The sequence below is a fragment of the Emys orbicularis genome, chromosome 22 (assembly GCF_028017835.1).
Source record: "Emys orbicularis isolate rEmyOrb1 chromosome 22, rEmyOrb1.hap1, whole genome shotgun sequence".
Taxonomy (NCBI): domain Eukaryota; kingdom Metazoa; phylum Chordata; order Testudines; family Emydidae; genus Emys; species Emys orbicularis.
In genome coordinates this window covers 20,991,820-21,010,507 of record NC_088704.1, presented here as the reverse complement: position 1 = coordinate 21,010,507, position 18,688 = coordinate 20,991,820, and the positions used below count along the sequence as shown (strand labels likewise).

The following is an 18,688-nucleotide window of genomic DNA, read 5'->3' as shown; positions in this document are numbered from 1 at the left end:
AAATCCTTGCCAATTCTCTGCCTCCCAAGATCGGAGGAAATCCCAGAATATGACAGCTAGCAAAATTCCACGCACACACACACAAAGATATTTAAAAATATGTTTATTATAATTGTTTGCTTTTAGATTTCTGCTCTTCATGCACTTAGGATAAAGGACTTTATAATAAATATCCCTTAGAGTTCAACATGGTTATACATTTGAAGAAGGTTGGGGGGGGGGAATTATTATTTTTTCACTTCCAATAAATTGTTTTCTAGCTTTGACAGCAAACATACATTTACTGTGCGGAGCAATTCTGGAAAATCTCTGCACCAATCAATAGTGAAAATCCTCCTCCTAAAAAACATAAACAAAACTAGCAACATACCCAGCACCCCATGCAATTAACCCTTTACTAGAAGGCTAACATTTTTAGTGTTTCTTTGTGGGTAAAGGTAACTTACCAAGTTCTCCAATCAGCCTCACTTTCCACACAGACAATAGACATATAGAAGGATGGCTCAAATCTTTAATTCCATATTCTGTCAACTCCCCCTTATTAATGTATCATTATTTCATACCAGACAAAATGGATTCATGCAGCCTATTCTTGTGTTAATCACATTGTCACTTAAATCTGAATAGCTTGCCAGATGCCACTTAAAAAAGCAGCATAGAAATTCTGGAAGATAGATTTGAGGTAAATTTCCTTGCTGGAAGTGGGAGAGGGGAGTTGAAAAATGTGTGGTACTACACAACAGCACAGCTTAACAAGATGTGTTCCAGGTGAGCCTCGCTGGCATTGCAAGGACAAAAGCAGTACTTAAAATTGCCATTTTACAGGCATTAAACATAATAGATGGGCTATGGCTATGGGTCACATAGGCCATGAGTAATCATTTGTTCTCATTTTGAAGACGGAGAAGTTTGATATTCCCGGTTCTACATAGTAGATGGTGCTAACTAAACCAGACCCATAGCTGGCAAATGTTTCTAACTGACTCGTTAAATCTGGGAAGGAAAATGCACATCATGGCTTAAAGAACCATTGGAATCCAATGATGTCAATTTCCTTCACTACTGGATTTTGTCGATATTGATTATTAATTGGAATTTCTGTTACATATCAAAATAATAACTTGAGTGTAATAGCTTAAGGAGATTTTTTTTAACCCCAAATAAATTTGAATCCTCTAAATGTAAATGTGCATGAGAGACTGTCGAGTAAGAGACTGCTCAATGCCTGTCTTACCTGTTTCCATTGAACGTTGTTTTATAATCACCGGGCGAGTGTAACATCTCCTCTGTATACACTGGCATTGGTGTCCTGACGCACTCGTGGGAGCACTGTAGTGTTTCATTGTAGGCTGTGAATATGTCCAGGTTACTGGGCACACGGGCTGGGGTGAAGTCTGTCAAGTTCTGGCAACTCTCTTCCTGCTGATTGATTTTGCGTTGGTGGCTGTTCCGCCGTGTGTTTCCACTTTGCACACAACTGGGTGTTAAATTTTTTTTAAAGAAAGAAAGAAAGAGAAAAGAAAAAAAAACCACAACCCAAAATCCAACTGTATCCTTGAGAGAGGAACTTACATTATCTACCATTAATTATACATAATTTAATATTAGATTATAATTCACAAGCACTTTGGAAAGACCAGCCATAATCAAGCAATCAATTTCCTTTATTTATTTTATTTTTTATGTTTAAATTTAAATTTTAAATGTGAGCCTTTTATTCTCAGAAGAATTACTGAGATAAGTGGTGCAGCCATATTTGCAGGAAGTTAGAGCTTTCTTTGCACAAAGATTTTAAACAAGAACAATCAACTTAACCCTTTTGTGTCCTTGAAGCTGTTGTGGCAAATAATGGCAGGAACTTGGTCTGTGAGAGAAGCACTGGGACTCAGAGAACATGTACAGATACATTGGATATGGTTCAGTCATTGATTCTGAAGCCTCATGTAATCACGCCTGACAACTCATTGGTGTGTTAGTCTACAGGGGAGATTCTATACTTCAGCCCCTTCCACCTACTGCAGCTCATGAGTTTGACATGGGATGTTATTCTTCCTTCTAGAAACGTACTGTATTTCAAGATCTATATAGGCACAAAATAGGGCACCTGCTACACAGACATTACATGTCCTGGACAATTTGGAGAACCATATGTACGGTCATACAATTCAAAGATAGCGACCTAGAGACATTTTATGCAGAACAATAGAGAAAGAAGCCAAATCCATCAGCACAATACTCAGAAGCCTGAACAGACCAGCACAAGATCAAAATAAATGGTGGAAACTGGTGGACGCCCAGGCACCCGAAGGTGCATGAGGATAAAGAAAAGAAAGATGTACAGCCATTTGTTATTACAAATAACAATAATGGGAGGAAGGGCTAGAGAGAAAAGGGAGAGAGGGGATCCTTAAGACTGATCAGGAATATTTACATCTAGAGGCAGGCTAACCTCTAAAGTTATAGTTTCAGGATAAGCATTGGAGTGCTTTGCTCAACTCCGTTGTTTTCCCTATCCCCTAAGAAAAAGCTTCTTGTGAGACTTACAGCCCCTTTGGTTTGGGCTGAGTTAGAAATACTGAAAAATTAGCCTCCCACATGCTAGTGTCAGTAATTTTCATTGGCACAATCATTGGAGGGACCTTCTCTCACCACCAGCCTTTTAACTATCCTGCCTGATGTGGTTGAAACACTCATGTATTTTCACTCCTGGAGTGAAATTCTGACCCCACTGAAGTCAATGGTAAAGCTCAGATTGACTTGATTGGGATCAGGATTTCATCCCTGATCTCTCCCACACCCTAGTCCAGCCAAGAATAGTTGTATTTCTAGTATTTCCAGTTCCAAAAAAGCCCAGGATTGTTAGAAATAGTTCTGAAGTTTTAAAAGGACATGGGGTCATTTTCAGACTTGTGATGCCATACCTACGATAGCAACCACCGTGGCTTTCCAAGGTTTAAATATCATCATTGCAAAAGATATAATTGAGGCGAAGAACTTAGTAGAATTCAGAAAAAGCTTAGGGGCTAAATTCTTTGCTGGCATAATTCCATTTCAATGGATTTACACCAACAGATAATTTGAGTGTAGGCATTTGTATGGATAATGGGAATATTACGCTTGATAGAATATTGTTTTTCTTTCAGATCATAAGAAAACAAGCTAGCTGATGCAGGTGAATAAGAACCTTTCCCTCGAGAGCACATTATTCCATAATTGTCCATTATGGGCATTCATCCAAACCATCTGCTACTGGCCACTGCTGGAGCCAGAATACTGGACTATATGGACCCCGGTCTGATGTTGTCTGGCTGTTCTTATGTTGTTCTAAATAAGCCTAAAGTTTCAGACTTAGGTGCTAAAGCTAGTTGCCTCAATCCTGAATAGAAATGACTTAATGTGCAAAACTATTGAGCATTGACTTCAGTGGCACATCGGAGGGCTCGGCACTGCGGTAAATCCGGCCACTTTTATTTAGTAAAATATGGATTTATTAAGATCCTGACTTTTTCCATGTTGGCTCGAAAATGCTAGCGATAAGTATCAAGTGGGAATTTCAAAGGTGCCTGAGGAAATTAGGTAATCAAGTCCCACTGAAAGTCAAGGGGAATTAGACACCGAGGTATGTTAGAGGCTTTTGAAAATCCCATCCAATAACTCTCTAAACTAGATTCACGGCTGGCAGAAGCAGGAGCAATCCCACTGATGTTAATAAAGTTACACCCACTTACACCAATGATTGGTTTGGCCCCTTGTGTACATCCAGACGTCCATCCATAATGCCCATAATGGTGATCTGTACAGTTTCCATTGATTTCTCAAACTGAAATAGACACCTGCTGACGGTAAGCAGTTCCCATATTGTGAATTTACACAGATAATATAAACTTTGCACTGCATAGAGCAATCATTCATCTCAAAGGGTTTAGAAAGTGGGTAAACTACTAACCCCATTTCATACAACTGACAACTGAGTCACAGAGTGGTTACATGACTTGCCCAAAGTCACAGTCAGTCTGTGGCGCGAAGGGGTTCACAATCTACACATCTTATCTCCCTGCCTACCACTCTTGTTACTCCACCACATTGCCTCCCTTGGTTCCTTGGTATATACAAGGACTCAAAATACAATTTGACAAAGATTAGAGCTGCATAAATAGATCACAATGCCACAGAGATTTTGGCTCTGTTTTGCTCTTGCGCATATCTCAGAGTGAGATTTCCTGATATTTTATCTGTTATTTGAAATTATCCAACAATGTTTTGTTTTGGCAGATTTTTTCCCCACACTGGACTGATCACAAGTTCTCTCCAAGTCTTGCTATTTGACCTGTGCTAATTAGTTGAGATTGGTCACATAAATCATGTAGTATTGTTTCAGTTTTCTGTTTTGATGAGTGTATAACAGTCTAGTTTGTCAGGAAAGAGGGGGGGAAATGGCAAAAATATTTGTTGAACGTTTTCCTGGGTTTTTTTTCATTGAAATATTGATGAGTTTTTGAATAATATTTTAAAAATTAAACGGATGCTAAATTGGTTGAAAAAGGGGGGGAGGGCAAAAATCTCATGGATTCTCCTCCTTTTTCCAAGTTTTGTCATCAAAATGTGAAATTTTGATCATTTTTTTCATCTATATTTTGAAATCCAAAAAAGTTGGCCAGGTCCAATAAGCACTTCTGTTGTGAATTTAAAATTAGCTTTCTGCAAATGCTGGTACATGAAACTCTGACATCCTCTTTCTGTGAGCATCCATGCCAGGAAAATTGAATTGCAGAAAGTGGACAGAAGAGAGCCATCTGCATGTCCAAAGCAAACTCATTTCTAAATTTGAGTAAATATTCTCCCAGAAAGTTTTGCAGTATTTGTCCAGCTCTAAGAAATACCAATCCCCTCCAAGAAGTCGTTAGGCACCTAGAAACAGAGGCATCCAAAATCACTAGTGATTTGAGAAATTCTTGCCTTGTAATACATATTTTAATGGCATGTGGAAGTATATATCTCTGCTACAGGGCTGACAAAAACACTTCCTCTAAGAACGTTACAAACATTTTCAACCATTTCATTTTTGTAAGACTCTAACAATACCCAATTGGGTGAGAAGGTGTGTATATTCTAACTACACAGGACGTAAGATGAGCCTTCTCAATCCTGTTTAATAAGGGGATTCCTGATTATCAGACTTTTCAATATATTTCTAGTGTCAATATCTTATTTTACCCAATCACCTGAGGAGAATACTGAGATCACCTGCGGGAAATTACAGTATATGACAGATAAGCTTTGAAGCTATTAGAGAATATAGTTGCTGGGAGGAAAAAAACTACAGTAGACGAGAACTGTGTAGAAGAGAAGCAGAGTTACGCTGCATTTTTTCAGATTACCCATGGGTGCAATAGCATTATTACATCCAGCAAAACTGACCTCAAAGTAGGACAATTTCTCTTGGAAAATAGGTAAAGGCAGGAATGCCTGAAGCTAAGAACTAACCTATTTTACTATATGCATAGCTGATGTTGAGGAATAAATGAGAGCAAATTAGGCTAGAGGAGTGTATGGGCACTCTAGGGGATATGGTGAATGTAAAACTGGATGCATTCAAGAGGCTCAGAAGATGCATTCAGTCCCTAGAGCCATAGAAAAGGTCAGAAAATATAATTATTATATGCTGAGCCAGTCTTGTGTTTAAAGGAATAGCTTAGGTTCAGACAGTAACTCAGCAATAAAGTCATTCTATTCAGGGCAGGGTGCATTACCCTCGTGGGGAAACCCAGAGCAGGAGAGTAAATTACTCTGTCCTCGCCAGAAGCTGCCACTGTTGCGCACCTAAACTAAGAGTGTGCAATCCCCTACTTTGCCAGTGTGAAGTCCAAGGGGTATTATGATGTGAAGCTGAATCACTTAGCTCTGGCAATATGCAATCTTCCCAGATTTAGGGGCCTTAAAATGAGATGCAGTTGTGTAACCTGCATTTTGACATATGACTCTGGGGGTGTGAGTGCATTGACTAGCAGTAGTCATAGAGTGCCAATGCTCTTTCTCTCACCACAGTGCTTAGCTGATACATTAGTGGTGGGGGTGTTTTTTCAGGTGCCCATATGGTGGGCACAAGCTGTTTTGTTTTCCATTCTTGCAAACATGGCTGGATAGTGCAAGGTTGGGCATAATACCAAATTCTAAGTTCTAAATAAAAAGACAGACTTCAAAGAGAGTTGAGGGCCCTTCTTTGAAAATCTCAGCCTGAACAAAGATTATTTTTAATTTCTCTGCAATTCTCTGGGGCTCATTCCCATGATATCTGAGCATTTATTGATTTTTTTTTAATTCTTTGCAATTCAAAGGAATCATTATTCCTGTCCCTCCCTCCTCATCCCCCGTCTACCCCTCCACACACTCCAGCACCAGCACCAACACTCAGGCCAAACAGATTTCCAGTGGTCCTTACCAATTTTTTAAGACCAGAGTTGTTATCAGAGCAGCTATGACCATGATGAGGGACACTGTGATTGTGATGATCTGATGGACTGCCAGACCTGCGAAGAAAAATCAACAGAGAGTGGAGATAGGAAACAAAAGGAATCCAGGATAAGAACGAGCAAAAACCCAAACTGCAGTTGAATTACTTGGTAAAACTTCAAGCTCTGCTCAAGTCAAGACTGCCAAGCTCTGTGAAGCAGATGCAGAGCCAGCAACAAGGCTACAATTCCACCCAGGTTCTGTGGGGATGACACAAGAGTGCAAAGCCTGAGAAGGGTATACAGGCTGGGGACCCCAAAATGGTGGCTCTGTAACTCATAGTGTCCCTGTGTGCTTGGACCTGAGTCTGCACTGGCCACCTCTCCCTTAGAAAGCACAGCAGGTTCCCATTGCTCCTTCCTCCAGTCACCTTGCTACCCTCCAGATGCTGCCTCTTCCCTTAGACTCCACGGGCTCCAGGCACTGCCGCCTCCCCATCTTTACTAACAGGCTCCCAGGGCTACAAGGCTCCCACGACCTCTGCTTCCCTTTCCTCCAATCAACCTTTCAGGATTCTCACCGTTGCTTCTCCAGGACTCTGCCTCTCTCTCTCTCTCTGCTCCCAGCAGCTCAAGAGATTGTGACTCACTCTATGGTGTATCCTCTTTGTGTCCCGAGCAGCTCGGAGCCCCCACACTGCTGTCCCCCTCGTCCCTACCTGAGTGCCACTGCCTGCTCCAGCATGACAGAGTGGCCTAAAACCTGGGCGTGGCACCACATTCATAAACGCGCAGGGCGGGGTTCTGTAATTCACGGGGAATGAAAGAGTTTATTTGATTGAAACTGACTGGCTGGGATTCAAACTCTCTAGAGATCCTGAGTCCGGCTCTGGTACGAACTACATCACAGGGAGGCTGTAGGGGTGCTTCCTGGCACCAGCATGGGAGTATGACAGTATGTAATTCAGTTAGACAGGGAATATGAATGACATTTACATGCACCACCAATCGCTGCTGCCTTCCCCAAAAAACCCTAATAACCGTCGGGTGGCACTGGGAAATAACTCTCTCCCTGTAAACCCTGCTTCGTCCACTGAGGTCTCCCTGTCTCAGAGTTTGCTGCGTGTATCCACCCTCAGGGGGATAGCATGAGATATTAATTCTCTCCCTGCTCCCGCCAGCTCCTCTTCCCATTCCTCACAGTTCATTAGGGCCAGATGGGGATACCTTTATTGCTATGGAATGGGAAACAGCCCTACTGAAGTCACAGCATGAGCTGCTACTCCACAGCAGAGGATCACAGTCCGGCCCTAAGTATTTTGCATAAATAATGATTTTTAATAACCTTTTTTCAGTGAGGTTGGTTTAGCTGAAAAGTGCTGGACTGACCCCTTGGGCATCAAAGCCCTCCCAAAAGGCTGCTAGCGCAAGGACAGTGGCCACACAAGCCAGACAGAGCGAAAACGCAGCCCCATTCCCAGGCAGGTCTGTCTATCTCCTGAGTGCCTACTGCAGTGTTAGCTCCTGACACCTATCCCCTAAAAATGAGAGCAAGACTCATTCACTCTCCCAAATCATTTCACTCAGCGCCAGCGAGCCGCCATCAGACAGCAGCAACTTAATTTTCTGTCTTGCATTATATAAAATAATCTTTAAACCAGGCTTCTTATTTTCTATCCCCTCAACTATGTTGCTTGTCAGGCTGAATTAGGCATGAAGAACTGAAGAAACATAAAGACATATACCCTCTGGAGGAAAGAAGGAAACTTTGGTACAGCTTTGTAGCGAGAATGGGATTAACCATAGATAGCACTTAGTACTGTAATTACTATCACTTAGAAGGTCAGATGGGCTCATTTTCTCCTAATTCACCTTGCACGGGGTATAATTTTGGCTCGTGCATCATTCCTAATGAGTAGTTTGAAAACAAAAGCATCTCAGTGTACAGTAGGTTTGTGGCTTTGTGCGTGTGTTACAGTTGCAATTTTGCAATGAAATGATTTTGCTGGCTGCCGCCCAAGGACGCTGTCTTTCGCAAACAGATGTTAGAGCTCCAGTGAATATTATCCTGGTGTAAGATACTTGTAAAAAATAAATAAATGCAAGTGTGGCACTGAAAGCAGCAAATGTACGTATGTGTATAATCCACTGGTTTGATTGTTTCCATGTCTTGATAGAAAGTACTCGGTGCCAAGGGAGTCCCAACCTGCTCCCTGGGGGTAAATCCCACATTCAGAGAGAAGATCTAGTACAATGGGCAGCTCCTTAGCTGATGTAAATTGTCACAGCTTCAGCTGAAGTCACCGTACTACTACGACAACTTACCCCAGCTTCGGATCTAGGCCAAACCATCCTCTATTGGATTAATGAAATACTCTGAAGCAAAATTTCCCATAGTCTGAGTTTCGCAGTCTGTAGTGAAAGAGGCAGGGGGGCTGACTAGCTAGGAAGGGCTTGTCTACACGTGGAAATTGATCGGCATGGTTATTGCAGAATAGGCGTTTCAGACTAGGCCCTTGTGTGAAGTGCACTAATTATTCCAGAACAGACTGTCCATAAGAGGGCCTTTACCCTCTCCCCCATGCTGGCCATGTGTCAGATAGAGCCAAGGTACTGCCTGTTTCTTGCCGCTCTCCAACCATTCTCTACTCCCCTGCTCTAGGAAGGGAACATTCAGGTGAACAGCCCTGTTTATTCCTGCATATCTGGACCCAAAGTCTGGGTAGCCCTTGCAGGCATGAAAAGGGGGCTCTCATTCCCTCCTATTCCGTATAGTCCGTGTCACAATCTAGCCCTGTATTTACTGCTTTACTCTTTAATCAAATACAAAGCCTTCTTCCCCCCCTTTTCCTGTTTATCAATGTGTCTCATCAGGATTTATGACTCTCATTACTACTAGTGTGACATCGCTAGTATCTTCCCCTGTCAGGGGCTGACAGCTTCGCCTGAAAGGGACGGCCCCTACACGCACCAGCCAGGAGATGTGCTCGAGAAGCTAATTGACAGCTGAGACCCCCTGGATGATGGCACTGTTATACCACCAAGAGAAGTCAGACACGGAGACGAGTATCTGGAGCCGTTTGCATGTGCTACTGGCTTTCACCTTAACTCAGAGTTGTTGCCTGCACATATTCAAAGTACCGCTAATTTTCCAGAAATGTCACTGAAATTTGTTTCTGACCTGAAGAAGAGTGAAAGACATGGACCAATACCTGACAGCTGAAGTCTATGTGACATCTGTTAGCTTCCGAGCAGAGGGAAAACGCCCTTCACACGTCACTCAGGAAGAGAGATGTCACAACAGAGAACAGCCATTATGTAGCTCGTTTCCTTCCAGATTCCTCAACCCTTATTCACACTAATTAGTTCTTACCTAGGAGGTCAATGGGATTACTCACTTACCTCACAATTGTAGAGAGCCACATTTCCAAAGGCCCCTCTGACAGATACATCCTTCTCTCTTCCACTCTTTTAGCCTGGAGACTCAAGATTACCCATGTGCACTAAAGACCCAGAAACAGATCTTCCGCTGATGTAAATAGGCATCGCTCCATAGTAGTGAATGGAAGGATGCTAATTTACATCTGCTGAGGATCTGGCCCTCGAGATTCTGTCTATCCACGTATCTGTCTGCCTCCATATTTATGCTTTGCTGATCTGAGCACCGGTACTCCATGTACACTACTCACTATTGTTATTTATTTTTCATTACTCAAGTTTAAACTGCAGCAGCCTCACTTTCCATCTGGCAGCCTCCTGGAGGAGGTGGACTTTTACTCAACATTGCAGTAAAGGGATAAAATATCGAAGCTGTTTATAGCATGTTGAAAACATCAGTGAGAAGTGACATCTTTTTAAGAAGTGGTGCAGACTTCGGTGCCAAGATGCATACCAAGTATAAATCAAACACTCAGAAATGTGAACTCTGACAGGTTAATACAATAACACCAAGGTCACCTTTAACAAGCCAGATTTACCAACACTTTCACTGCCAAGTGCTTGGGTAATGATAGCTTGCAATGGACTGGATACTTCCCCCCGCCCCAAAAGTTGGTTTGTTAGATATGACAGAGAGCAGAAGTACCGCTTAGAACCAGAGGATGGAGCCAGCTCTGGTGAGTACCCTGCTAGGACCAGGCATCTGGAAGGGAGCTGTGACACAGAGGTCCATTGATGGTTAACTATTCTGTCAGCAAAAACAACGAGGAATCTTTGTGGCACCTTAGAGATTAACAAATTTATTTGAGCATAAGCTTTCGTGGGCTAGAACCAGTTCATCAGATGCATGGATGAAGTGGGTTTTAGCCCACGAAAGCTTATGCCCAAATAAATTTGTTGGTCTGTATCAGCAAAAACAACGAAGAATCCTCGTGGCACCTTAGAGACTAACCCGGCTCCCCCTCTGAAACCTATTCTGTCAGCAACTCTTGTCAGATCGCTTTGTTTTGAAGATACCTGGCCCCCTCGGTAACCCAGCATGAGAGATAGTAGGCTAACGCTTCCCCTCCTTTGAATGTAACCCTCGCATTTAGAAGAATATCTACCAAAAATCCAGTCCCATGGATGTGAATGAAATACGGGAAGTTTTTCAGGAGAAACATCCTGTGGAGTTTGCTGTTAATGCACTGACGGTCATTGCAGCATCAACGCTTAGAAAGATATGGGTAAAAGCAAAACGATGGTGCACAAAAAGCCTTGAGCTGAAAGGAGGAACTTGGTGTCCATTCATGCTTCTGGTGGCCGCGTCAGCAGAGGAACATATGCTGCAGATTCAGGTTTCGACAACGTTGGGAGGAGGTTTATTCAGGCACAGTGCTCACCAGTCCCTGCCAGAAGGAACTACCCGTACTCCCACAGAGCCAAGGGCTAGCCAGGCTCAGTGCAACCAAGCCACCACCCGGGCCTTAATCTCAACCTACGCTGATATGCAGAGCTGACATGATGGCTATCAGCTGTGTTGGGGGAAATGTCCATTCACAGGTGGAGATGCTTACAAGAGAAACTCCGGAAAGCTGGAAAGTTCCTAGGGTGCATCAGACGAACTCATCCCCTGTGGACACTGCAGCCATGGTCTATCTCTAGGCCTTTCTTACTAGGTGCTGGTGAAGGTGACTAAGGTGTCCGATTGGTCCTACTGTTCCATTATTACTATATTAGTGCCTGGGCCCCAACTGAAATGGGGGCCTTATTGTGGTAGGTGCTGTACATACACACAGCACAAGTCAATCCTGGGCCCGAATTCCTTGCAGTGTAAAAGACAAAGGAGGAGAGGGGGAACAGACACACAGAAGTGAAGCGATTTGTCCAAGGGCAGTAATGTAGCCAGCCGCAGACCCCAGTTGTCCCCGCTGCCTCTCAGTTGTTGCTGTTTAATATTCCTTATAACAAGTAAACAATTAAATTCCATTTCCAGATTTTAAGATGCCAGGACTGTCCCAGTGCCCGCACAGCCACTTCTGGTTTCCATCAAACTTTTACTGTCAGGCATTATTATTCCAACATATTTAGTAGTTCTTTGTATTCCTCCGTGATTGCACATTGAGTTTTAATGTGGCTGAGAATCAGTTGTCATGCACATAATGAAAAATTATACATGGAATAATGGTTGGGGACAGATGGATCAGCAAGTTATAAATCAATCAATAGGATTCCCCCCCTTGATGGCTGTATTGTTGTGGTTTGTAATAAAATCAAACCCTGCAGACTGATGTGTAACTTGATAATCCCTCTGCCTCAAGCCATTGTTTCTTTAATAGTGCACAATACAATGTAATAGTGCTATACACAGAAAACACATTTTAAATTAAAATTAAAATTACATTAACATCTATATATCTATATCTTGCTTCAGGGAGATGTATCTATCTCTATCCATATCTAGATCTCCCTGAAGCAAGAAGAGAAGGGTTAAACTCAGCCCTGGAATGAGTAATTTTTATTAACTTCTCCTCAGGAGGGTGGGGAGGCGGGGGATGTGTTTAAATGATCGAGAAAAGGTGCATTAAAAGAGACTCGTTTTGTGAACTCAAAAAATATTTTATGGGGCTCACAGACCCGCCAGTTCCATGGAGCTTGCCTGGTTCTGGTAATAAAGGTGAACAAAACGAATCACCAGAGGTGCTGAGAACATGTGTCACCCAATCCCTATGCACCATCCCCTCAAATAATGTTCAAACCAGGCCCACTCCTTCCTGTTTGAAATCATGCTCAGCTTGCCCTGCAGCTGCTCCTAGTTGGGTCTGTGCTAGCCACACCATGCTCTCTGTCCACAAGGAATGAGTTGGTCTAGGGCTGCCTGGACTGCAGGCACCAGCAACCAGTTCTCTCTGCTTGGGTAAGAGGCGCCATTCCAGACACACATTCATACATCCCCTATCTCACGCTGCAGGAGCCCTCCAAGAGCCTGAGAGGACCCAGGTGCCTCTTAGCCATTTAGGGTGGAGAACCTTTCCAAGCCTGCCTCTCCTCAGGCTTGCTGTCAAGGACCTTGGGATCACGGGGGCCCTGAGGAAGTGTGAGATGTTTCTACCGAAACCAGCTCCCCATACCTCACTGTCCTCTTCCCCCAGCCACTAGCACCTGCTTGTGTTATGACCAACTCCCTTTCTTCCTCCCTGCTGATCAGGACAGTGTCTCTGCAAGAGGAAACCTTTCTCCTCTCCCTTCAGTGTGTCAGAATCTCCTGAAGAATTTGGTCATCTTCATTCTTAGCCTGTTTTGTGTTTCTGGCTCTGTTCTGGTGCCAGTGACCCTCTCTTCAGGAGCATTCTCCAGAGCAGCCAGTTGTGAGGCCTGCCTCATGGCCCCATAATCCAAAGCAGTCACTCTGCACCAACGACCCACTGCAGTTCCCATTGTGCAGCAGAGGTTCTCAGCTGACAGGCCACCTAATGAGCAAAATTGGTGGAGTTTGGGCTTTGGTTTTCCTTCTCTTACTGACCTCAGGGTGTATGTAGGTAAAATGTCTCCTCTGCCAGCACACAGCCAGAGAAGGCTCAATCTACTCAAAGTGCTAATGCTGTGAGACAGTCAGCAGGGATTGAGAACCGGAGGAGGCGGAAACCGACTGCGGTGCTGACATTTTGAAAGCACTCAGGGATTAGCAGCTTGCTTTCCACATTGCCCCAGTCTTGTCATTTGCAGAAATATCAGATGTCAGGATTTCAGTCACCAGCTGAGACTTGCAGCGTTAAAAACAATAAAAGCAAAGAGGGAGCTGGTACACAGAAAGAAACACACACTCAGCATTTGCCAGCATCTTAGGGGCATGGGAGTGAAAGACTGATGAGCAGAACTTGAAGCAGGAGTGGAATTTCAGAATGTCTTAAAAAGGGACAGGAGACCATTAGGGGAGGGGGAGGAGGCGGGACTGGGCAGATGTCACTGGTGATAAAGTCATAGCTGGTGAGGGGGGCAGTACATTTTATAGAGGCAAAGTAAAGTGAAATGACTTCCTCATGGTCACAAAGAACCAGTCTCAGAGTCAGGACGAGACCCAACGTCCCTTGACTCCCAGTTCTATGCTCTAACCACAAGACAAGGCTTCCTGCCCTTAGCATCCCCACTTCTTTGCCATTAGATGATCAAACCCCATAGGGGATATTTTAGGTCTAGCTTAGCTCATGGCTCCTTCCAATGCATGTCTAGATTGGCTAGATATTTTTGGCAGGAGGCAGGGAGGTTAGATGCACAGACTCCTTTCAGCAACAAAGACTGTCACAGTCGTAAACAAAGCTAAGTGCTAGCCACAATGACTAAGAACGATCCATTTTGCTAACAACGCCTCCTCACTCTAAGCACCAAATTCAGAAAGCAGATCCCTTCCCGTTCCACCTCGACAGTAAAATGAAGCCCAGGCTGTTGGGTCCAGCAGCTCGGGGACCTGGCGATCAGATACAAGGCTTGTTATTAGTCAGGAGCAGCTAAAAATCATTATTGTCTGACTGCAGCTGCTCAGTGACCTACGTGAAATGGTTTGGTATCACTGTCTCAGTCTAATTCCTAATGAACTGATGGCCTCAGCATGGCATCCGCAGGCAGTGACGGCTGCTCTTTCGGGAAGTCTCAGCTCTGAGGCGGAGGACAGCATGGGCCATGGAGGACACATTCCCCTCTGCGCTCTAGAAGAGGCCCTGTCCAGGTCCTGGGGAAGGCACATTGGCAGAGAGGCAGAAGAGTGCGGGTCCGGGCAGCTCACAATGCTCTTTGGGAGAGTTTGGCTTTCTGGGAGCAGCACCTCTCTCCAGCTCCGACTCACTTAAAAGTATGGGCAGTGGAATGCTCAAGAATGAACGTATTTCCGATTGTCAAGGGTTTTCCCCCCTTCTCAATCATGGGTGAATTGCGTCATCTCTCCCCCCTCCTAACGGCAGGGGTGGCAGTTGGCCAGTGCACCAGCAATGTCTATGTGGTGAGAAATGGAATAGACGGAGGTGAGACGAGGGTATTTTTTGTCCCCAAGCTCAAGCTTCAATTCTGCAGATGACCCATTTCCTTCATTTACTCCCAGTTACATTTCAGTGTTTCAAGCAAACTATACCGCGGTTCTGCTTGTGGAGAACGGCTGCCCATCAGTGCCAGCAAGAGGGTCAATGGCTCCAAAGGGTAATACACTCGCGATCTCCATCAAATGATCCTGGTTTGTAACGATGGAAAGACGACTTTCCCAGTACAAGGGGCATCTCTGCATTACCAACCAGGCAAAGAGCACTCAAGCATTATTATTATTAATAATAATAATATAATTAATATTACATTATTCTTCATGTACTTGGTTGACTCCTATTGACATTGCTTTCCTTCATGGAGTGCTTCTCCATTCTCTATCCCCACCGCCAACTCCCACTGAATTCAATGGGATCTGCAAGTGCTCAGCTGTTATGGAATAAAGCCATATCTGATGTCCCCAAGATAACACAACCAGGCAACAGCAGAGCTGGAATGGGAGTCAGGAGTCCTGACTGCTAGATCCCAGTCCTAGCCAGCAGACAAGCCACCCTCACTGCTTCACTCACTAGCTGGCTCCTTTTGCTTTGTTATAAAGTGAATAACCCTTCTGCGCAGGCCTTGCTTTTACCAATCAGTTAGCCCTGGTGAATGACAGGCAGCAGCTATGTCAAATCATCAGGTCTAATTTACTCATAAAGTGAGACTGGGGGTGGGGAATGAAGACGAAACAGCGAAACCTCATCTGTGTCTGGTTAAATGCTTCCAAACAAGAGTGTGGCTGGGTGCAGCTGACTATCTCCAGCGCCCCCCGAGTCCACTGGGGCTTTAATGCAGCCAGGCAGCAGGAGGAAGATAGTTATCTCAGCGTTTCATTAAAATCTCTATGGAGCAGGGAAAGTTTGGTGAAATTGCTTTGTTACTTTGAAAGGGAGGGGTGGGGGAACAAGTGCAGAAGCTAAATATCAATCGCCTTCCCACGGGGTTCTGCAGGGATTTCTGAAAGGTTTCCTGGTGGGCAATGCTATTAAGTGAAATAGCAGCCACTGTGTTTACACTGCCAGCTTCCATGTCATTAAAAACAGTAAAAGATAAAGGGACACATAAAATAAAGCCCAAGCAACAACACATTCGATGTCTTGGCTGCACACTCGGTCAGCATCTTCAGGTGCAATTCCTACAGGGAACCCTCGTCATCTAGCAGGCCGTTGACTAGCAGCAAAAAGCTGCAGAAGGACAGAGAAGGACAGGATGCTCTTTAGGCAGGATGTCAAGATGGGCAGTCATGTCAGGGCGTGGATTCTGTCTGGTGGCATGGAACTTGGTCATTCATCCAGCCGTCAGAGGAATGCCAGAGGTATCGGCTCAGCAGAGCTCCTGGAAATCAAGGGCAGAGGAGGTGAAGGGAGGGGACCTAATCCTAAATATCAACAGAGGTGTCTCGAGATTTTGAGGCTGCCATGACGACAATGGGAACAACCCACAAGGGTTTTGACTCACAGACATGCGTTTGGTCTCCGGTTTTGTGTCTGTAGGAATGAAATATGTGTCTTCCCACACTGAGTTAGGGCCATTTTTGCTCAGAGAGGTACTGGAGGTCCTTGGGGAAGTTCTACACTAGAACCTACCATTTGGAGCCATGTCTCTCTTGGCCGGTGGAATCTATTGGGAAGACATTTGGTCCATTGTTGGTGGAGACTGTCCTTGCCTCCCCCACATACCCTAACCAGAGCCAGGCCCTGACAACTGCTCGTGTATTGCTCTGTCTCCAACCTTCCTTTCGTGATGGAGAAGAGGTGATGGGGCTTTCACTCTTTGACCTCTTCCAATGGGACAAGGGAGTTCCAGAAAGTCCAGCAGTAATTGAATGTCCTTGAGACATCAAGAGCGCCGGACACTCCAGTCTGAACCAAAACCCTCTGAAGTTATTGAGATCCTTTCCACTCAATGTATCTGGATCAGGCCCTCGGGGCGGGGGTGGGCTTCTATAGCAACCTTGACTCATAAATGTCACGTAACAGTTTTGTGACAATGGAATGAAGGCAGAGTACAGAATGAGACCCCACCAGCTACCCCATGAGAGAGACTGGCCAGTGCAAAGGGGTCATCTATACCAGTGGTTCTCAAACTAGAGCTGCCGCTTGTTCAGGGAAAGCCCCTGGTGGGCCGGGCTGGTTTGTTTACCTGCCGCGTCTGCAGGTTCGGCCGATCGTGGCTCCCACTGGCCACGGTTCGCCGCACCAGGCCAATGGGGGCTGCAGGAAGGGCAGCCAGTATGTCCCTCGGCCCGCGCCGCTTCCTGCAGCCCCCATTGGCCTGGAGCAGCGAACCACAGCCAGTGGGAGCCGCGATTGGCTGAACCTGCGGACGCGGCAGGTAAACAAACCGGCGGCCCTAGTTTGAGAACCACTGTTCTATACTAACCCTGCCCAGAGTATGCTCTCAATAGAGCAGGTGGTATTGCAGATCCGATGACCAAACGGATTGGCTCCCCACACCAAAGAGGCACTGTCTAATATGCCTCAATAAATGTTCATGTCGAAGCACAAATGCCACACACGTCCCAAGGTCAGAAGCAATACAAATCCGAGCAGCTGTAAAGTGCAATCAATCTAACTGTATCACACAAAATACCTGGACCTGCTCCCAGTGGGACACTGCTGCAAAAAGCTAAAAAAAGGAATGAATTCTAAAAATATACTAGAACATGTTAGTGCTGGATTCCTCTGAAAGGCCAGGAGCTTCGACAACAGGCCCTGCTGCAAGGTTGGGGAGCAGGGAAGAGGTGTTGGAAACGCAGGTGGCTCAGCACCCCGGAGGAGCTGTGACTACCCGAGCAGAAGGCACAGAGAGCAGGTTTGAAGAAGGGCTGGGTAATTTTAGATCAGTAGAATAAGAGGAGTTGCCATATGTGCTAGGATTAGAGCTGGGTGACATTTTTCAGCCAAAACTTTTTGCAGTGAAAAATGCATATTTGGCGACACCAAAACATTTTATAAATTAGTGTCTGTTTCACCAAATTGTTTTGGTTGGGGGGGGGGGGGAAATCTGGGGAAAAAATCCAAACATTTCAATTTTTATTTAAGACACAAGCAAATCATTTAAAAATGGTCAAAATCAAAATGAAACATTTTGTCTGACACAAATTTTACTTTTTAGATTTGCTATAAATTTGGGGGGGAAATATTTTTGGTTCAACCTGAAATAATTTGTTTTCCTGATTTTTCAGAACTGCCAGTCAACCTGAAACCTTTGCTATTCATGCTGCTCTAGCTAGGACAAATGGAAATCAAGGCTTATGTTTCAGGGTGCAAGATGTTCACCACAGGGGTCAGGAAGGATCCTTCCCCCCTCATGTACAACTCTGCATAGATGGGCAGGTGAATTTCAAGAGGCAGTGTAATTACGTAAGCTGGAATCCTGGCCAGGACAACAAGGTCAATGCTACAGGGCAGTGGAAATGCTGCCGTTTGATTCTCAGGGAATGGAAGCAACCATCACTTAGAGTTTTGAATCCGACAAACTTAAATTTCCAAGAGTATCTTCCCCTTCCCCATTTGCATTCTGAGCTATCCTCTTCCTGCCCCGCGTCCTGACAACACAAGGTTGTTGTGTTGCTGTAGGTATGGAATTGCTGTAGGCTACCACAGCTCAATGGTGCCGGGGACTCAAGGCATGTAACTACCAATTCATAAATACAAAACTAATGCAAACCAGGTGTCAAAAACACTGCAAAGAAATAAACATGTGACAGCACTGATGGGCATCTGCTTGTCCTTTTGGAAGAAGGAGAG

At 44.7% G+C, this 18,688-nt stretch overlaps 1 protein-coding gene across 1 annotated transcript in view; it reads right to left on the bottom strand.

Annotated features, from left to right (window-relative positions):
- Nucleotides 1-227: 227 nt before the first annotated feature.
- AJAP1 (adherens junctions associated protein 1) overlaps nucleotides 228-18,688 on the bottom strand; it is a 63,807-nt gene continuing 45,346 nt past the window's right edge. The window contains exons 4-6 of the mRNA XM_065421153.1: nucleotides 6,440-6,527; nucleotides 1,235-1,477; nucleotides 228-339 (exon numbers count right to left, since the gene is read on the bottom strand). Of these exons, the coding sequence (XP_065277225.1) occupies nucleotides 228-339; nucleotides 1,235-1,477; nucleotides 6,440-6,527 (443 nt within the window). The remainder of the gene's footprint in view (nucleotides 340-1,234; nucleotides 1,478-6,439; nucleotides 6,528-18,688) is intronic.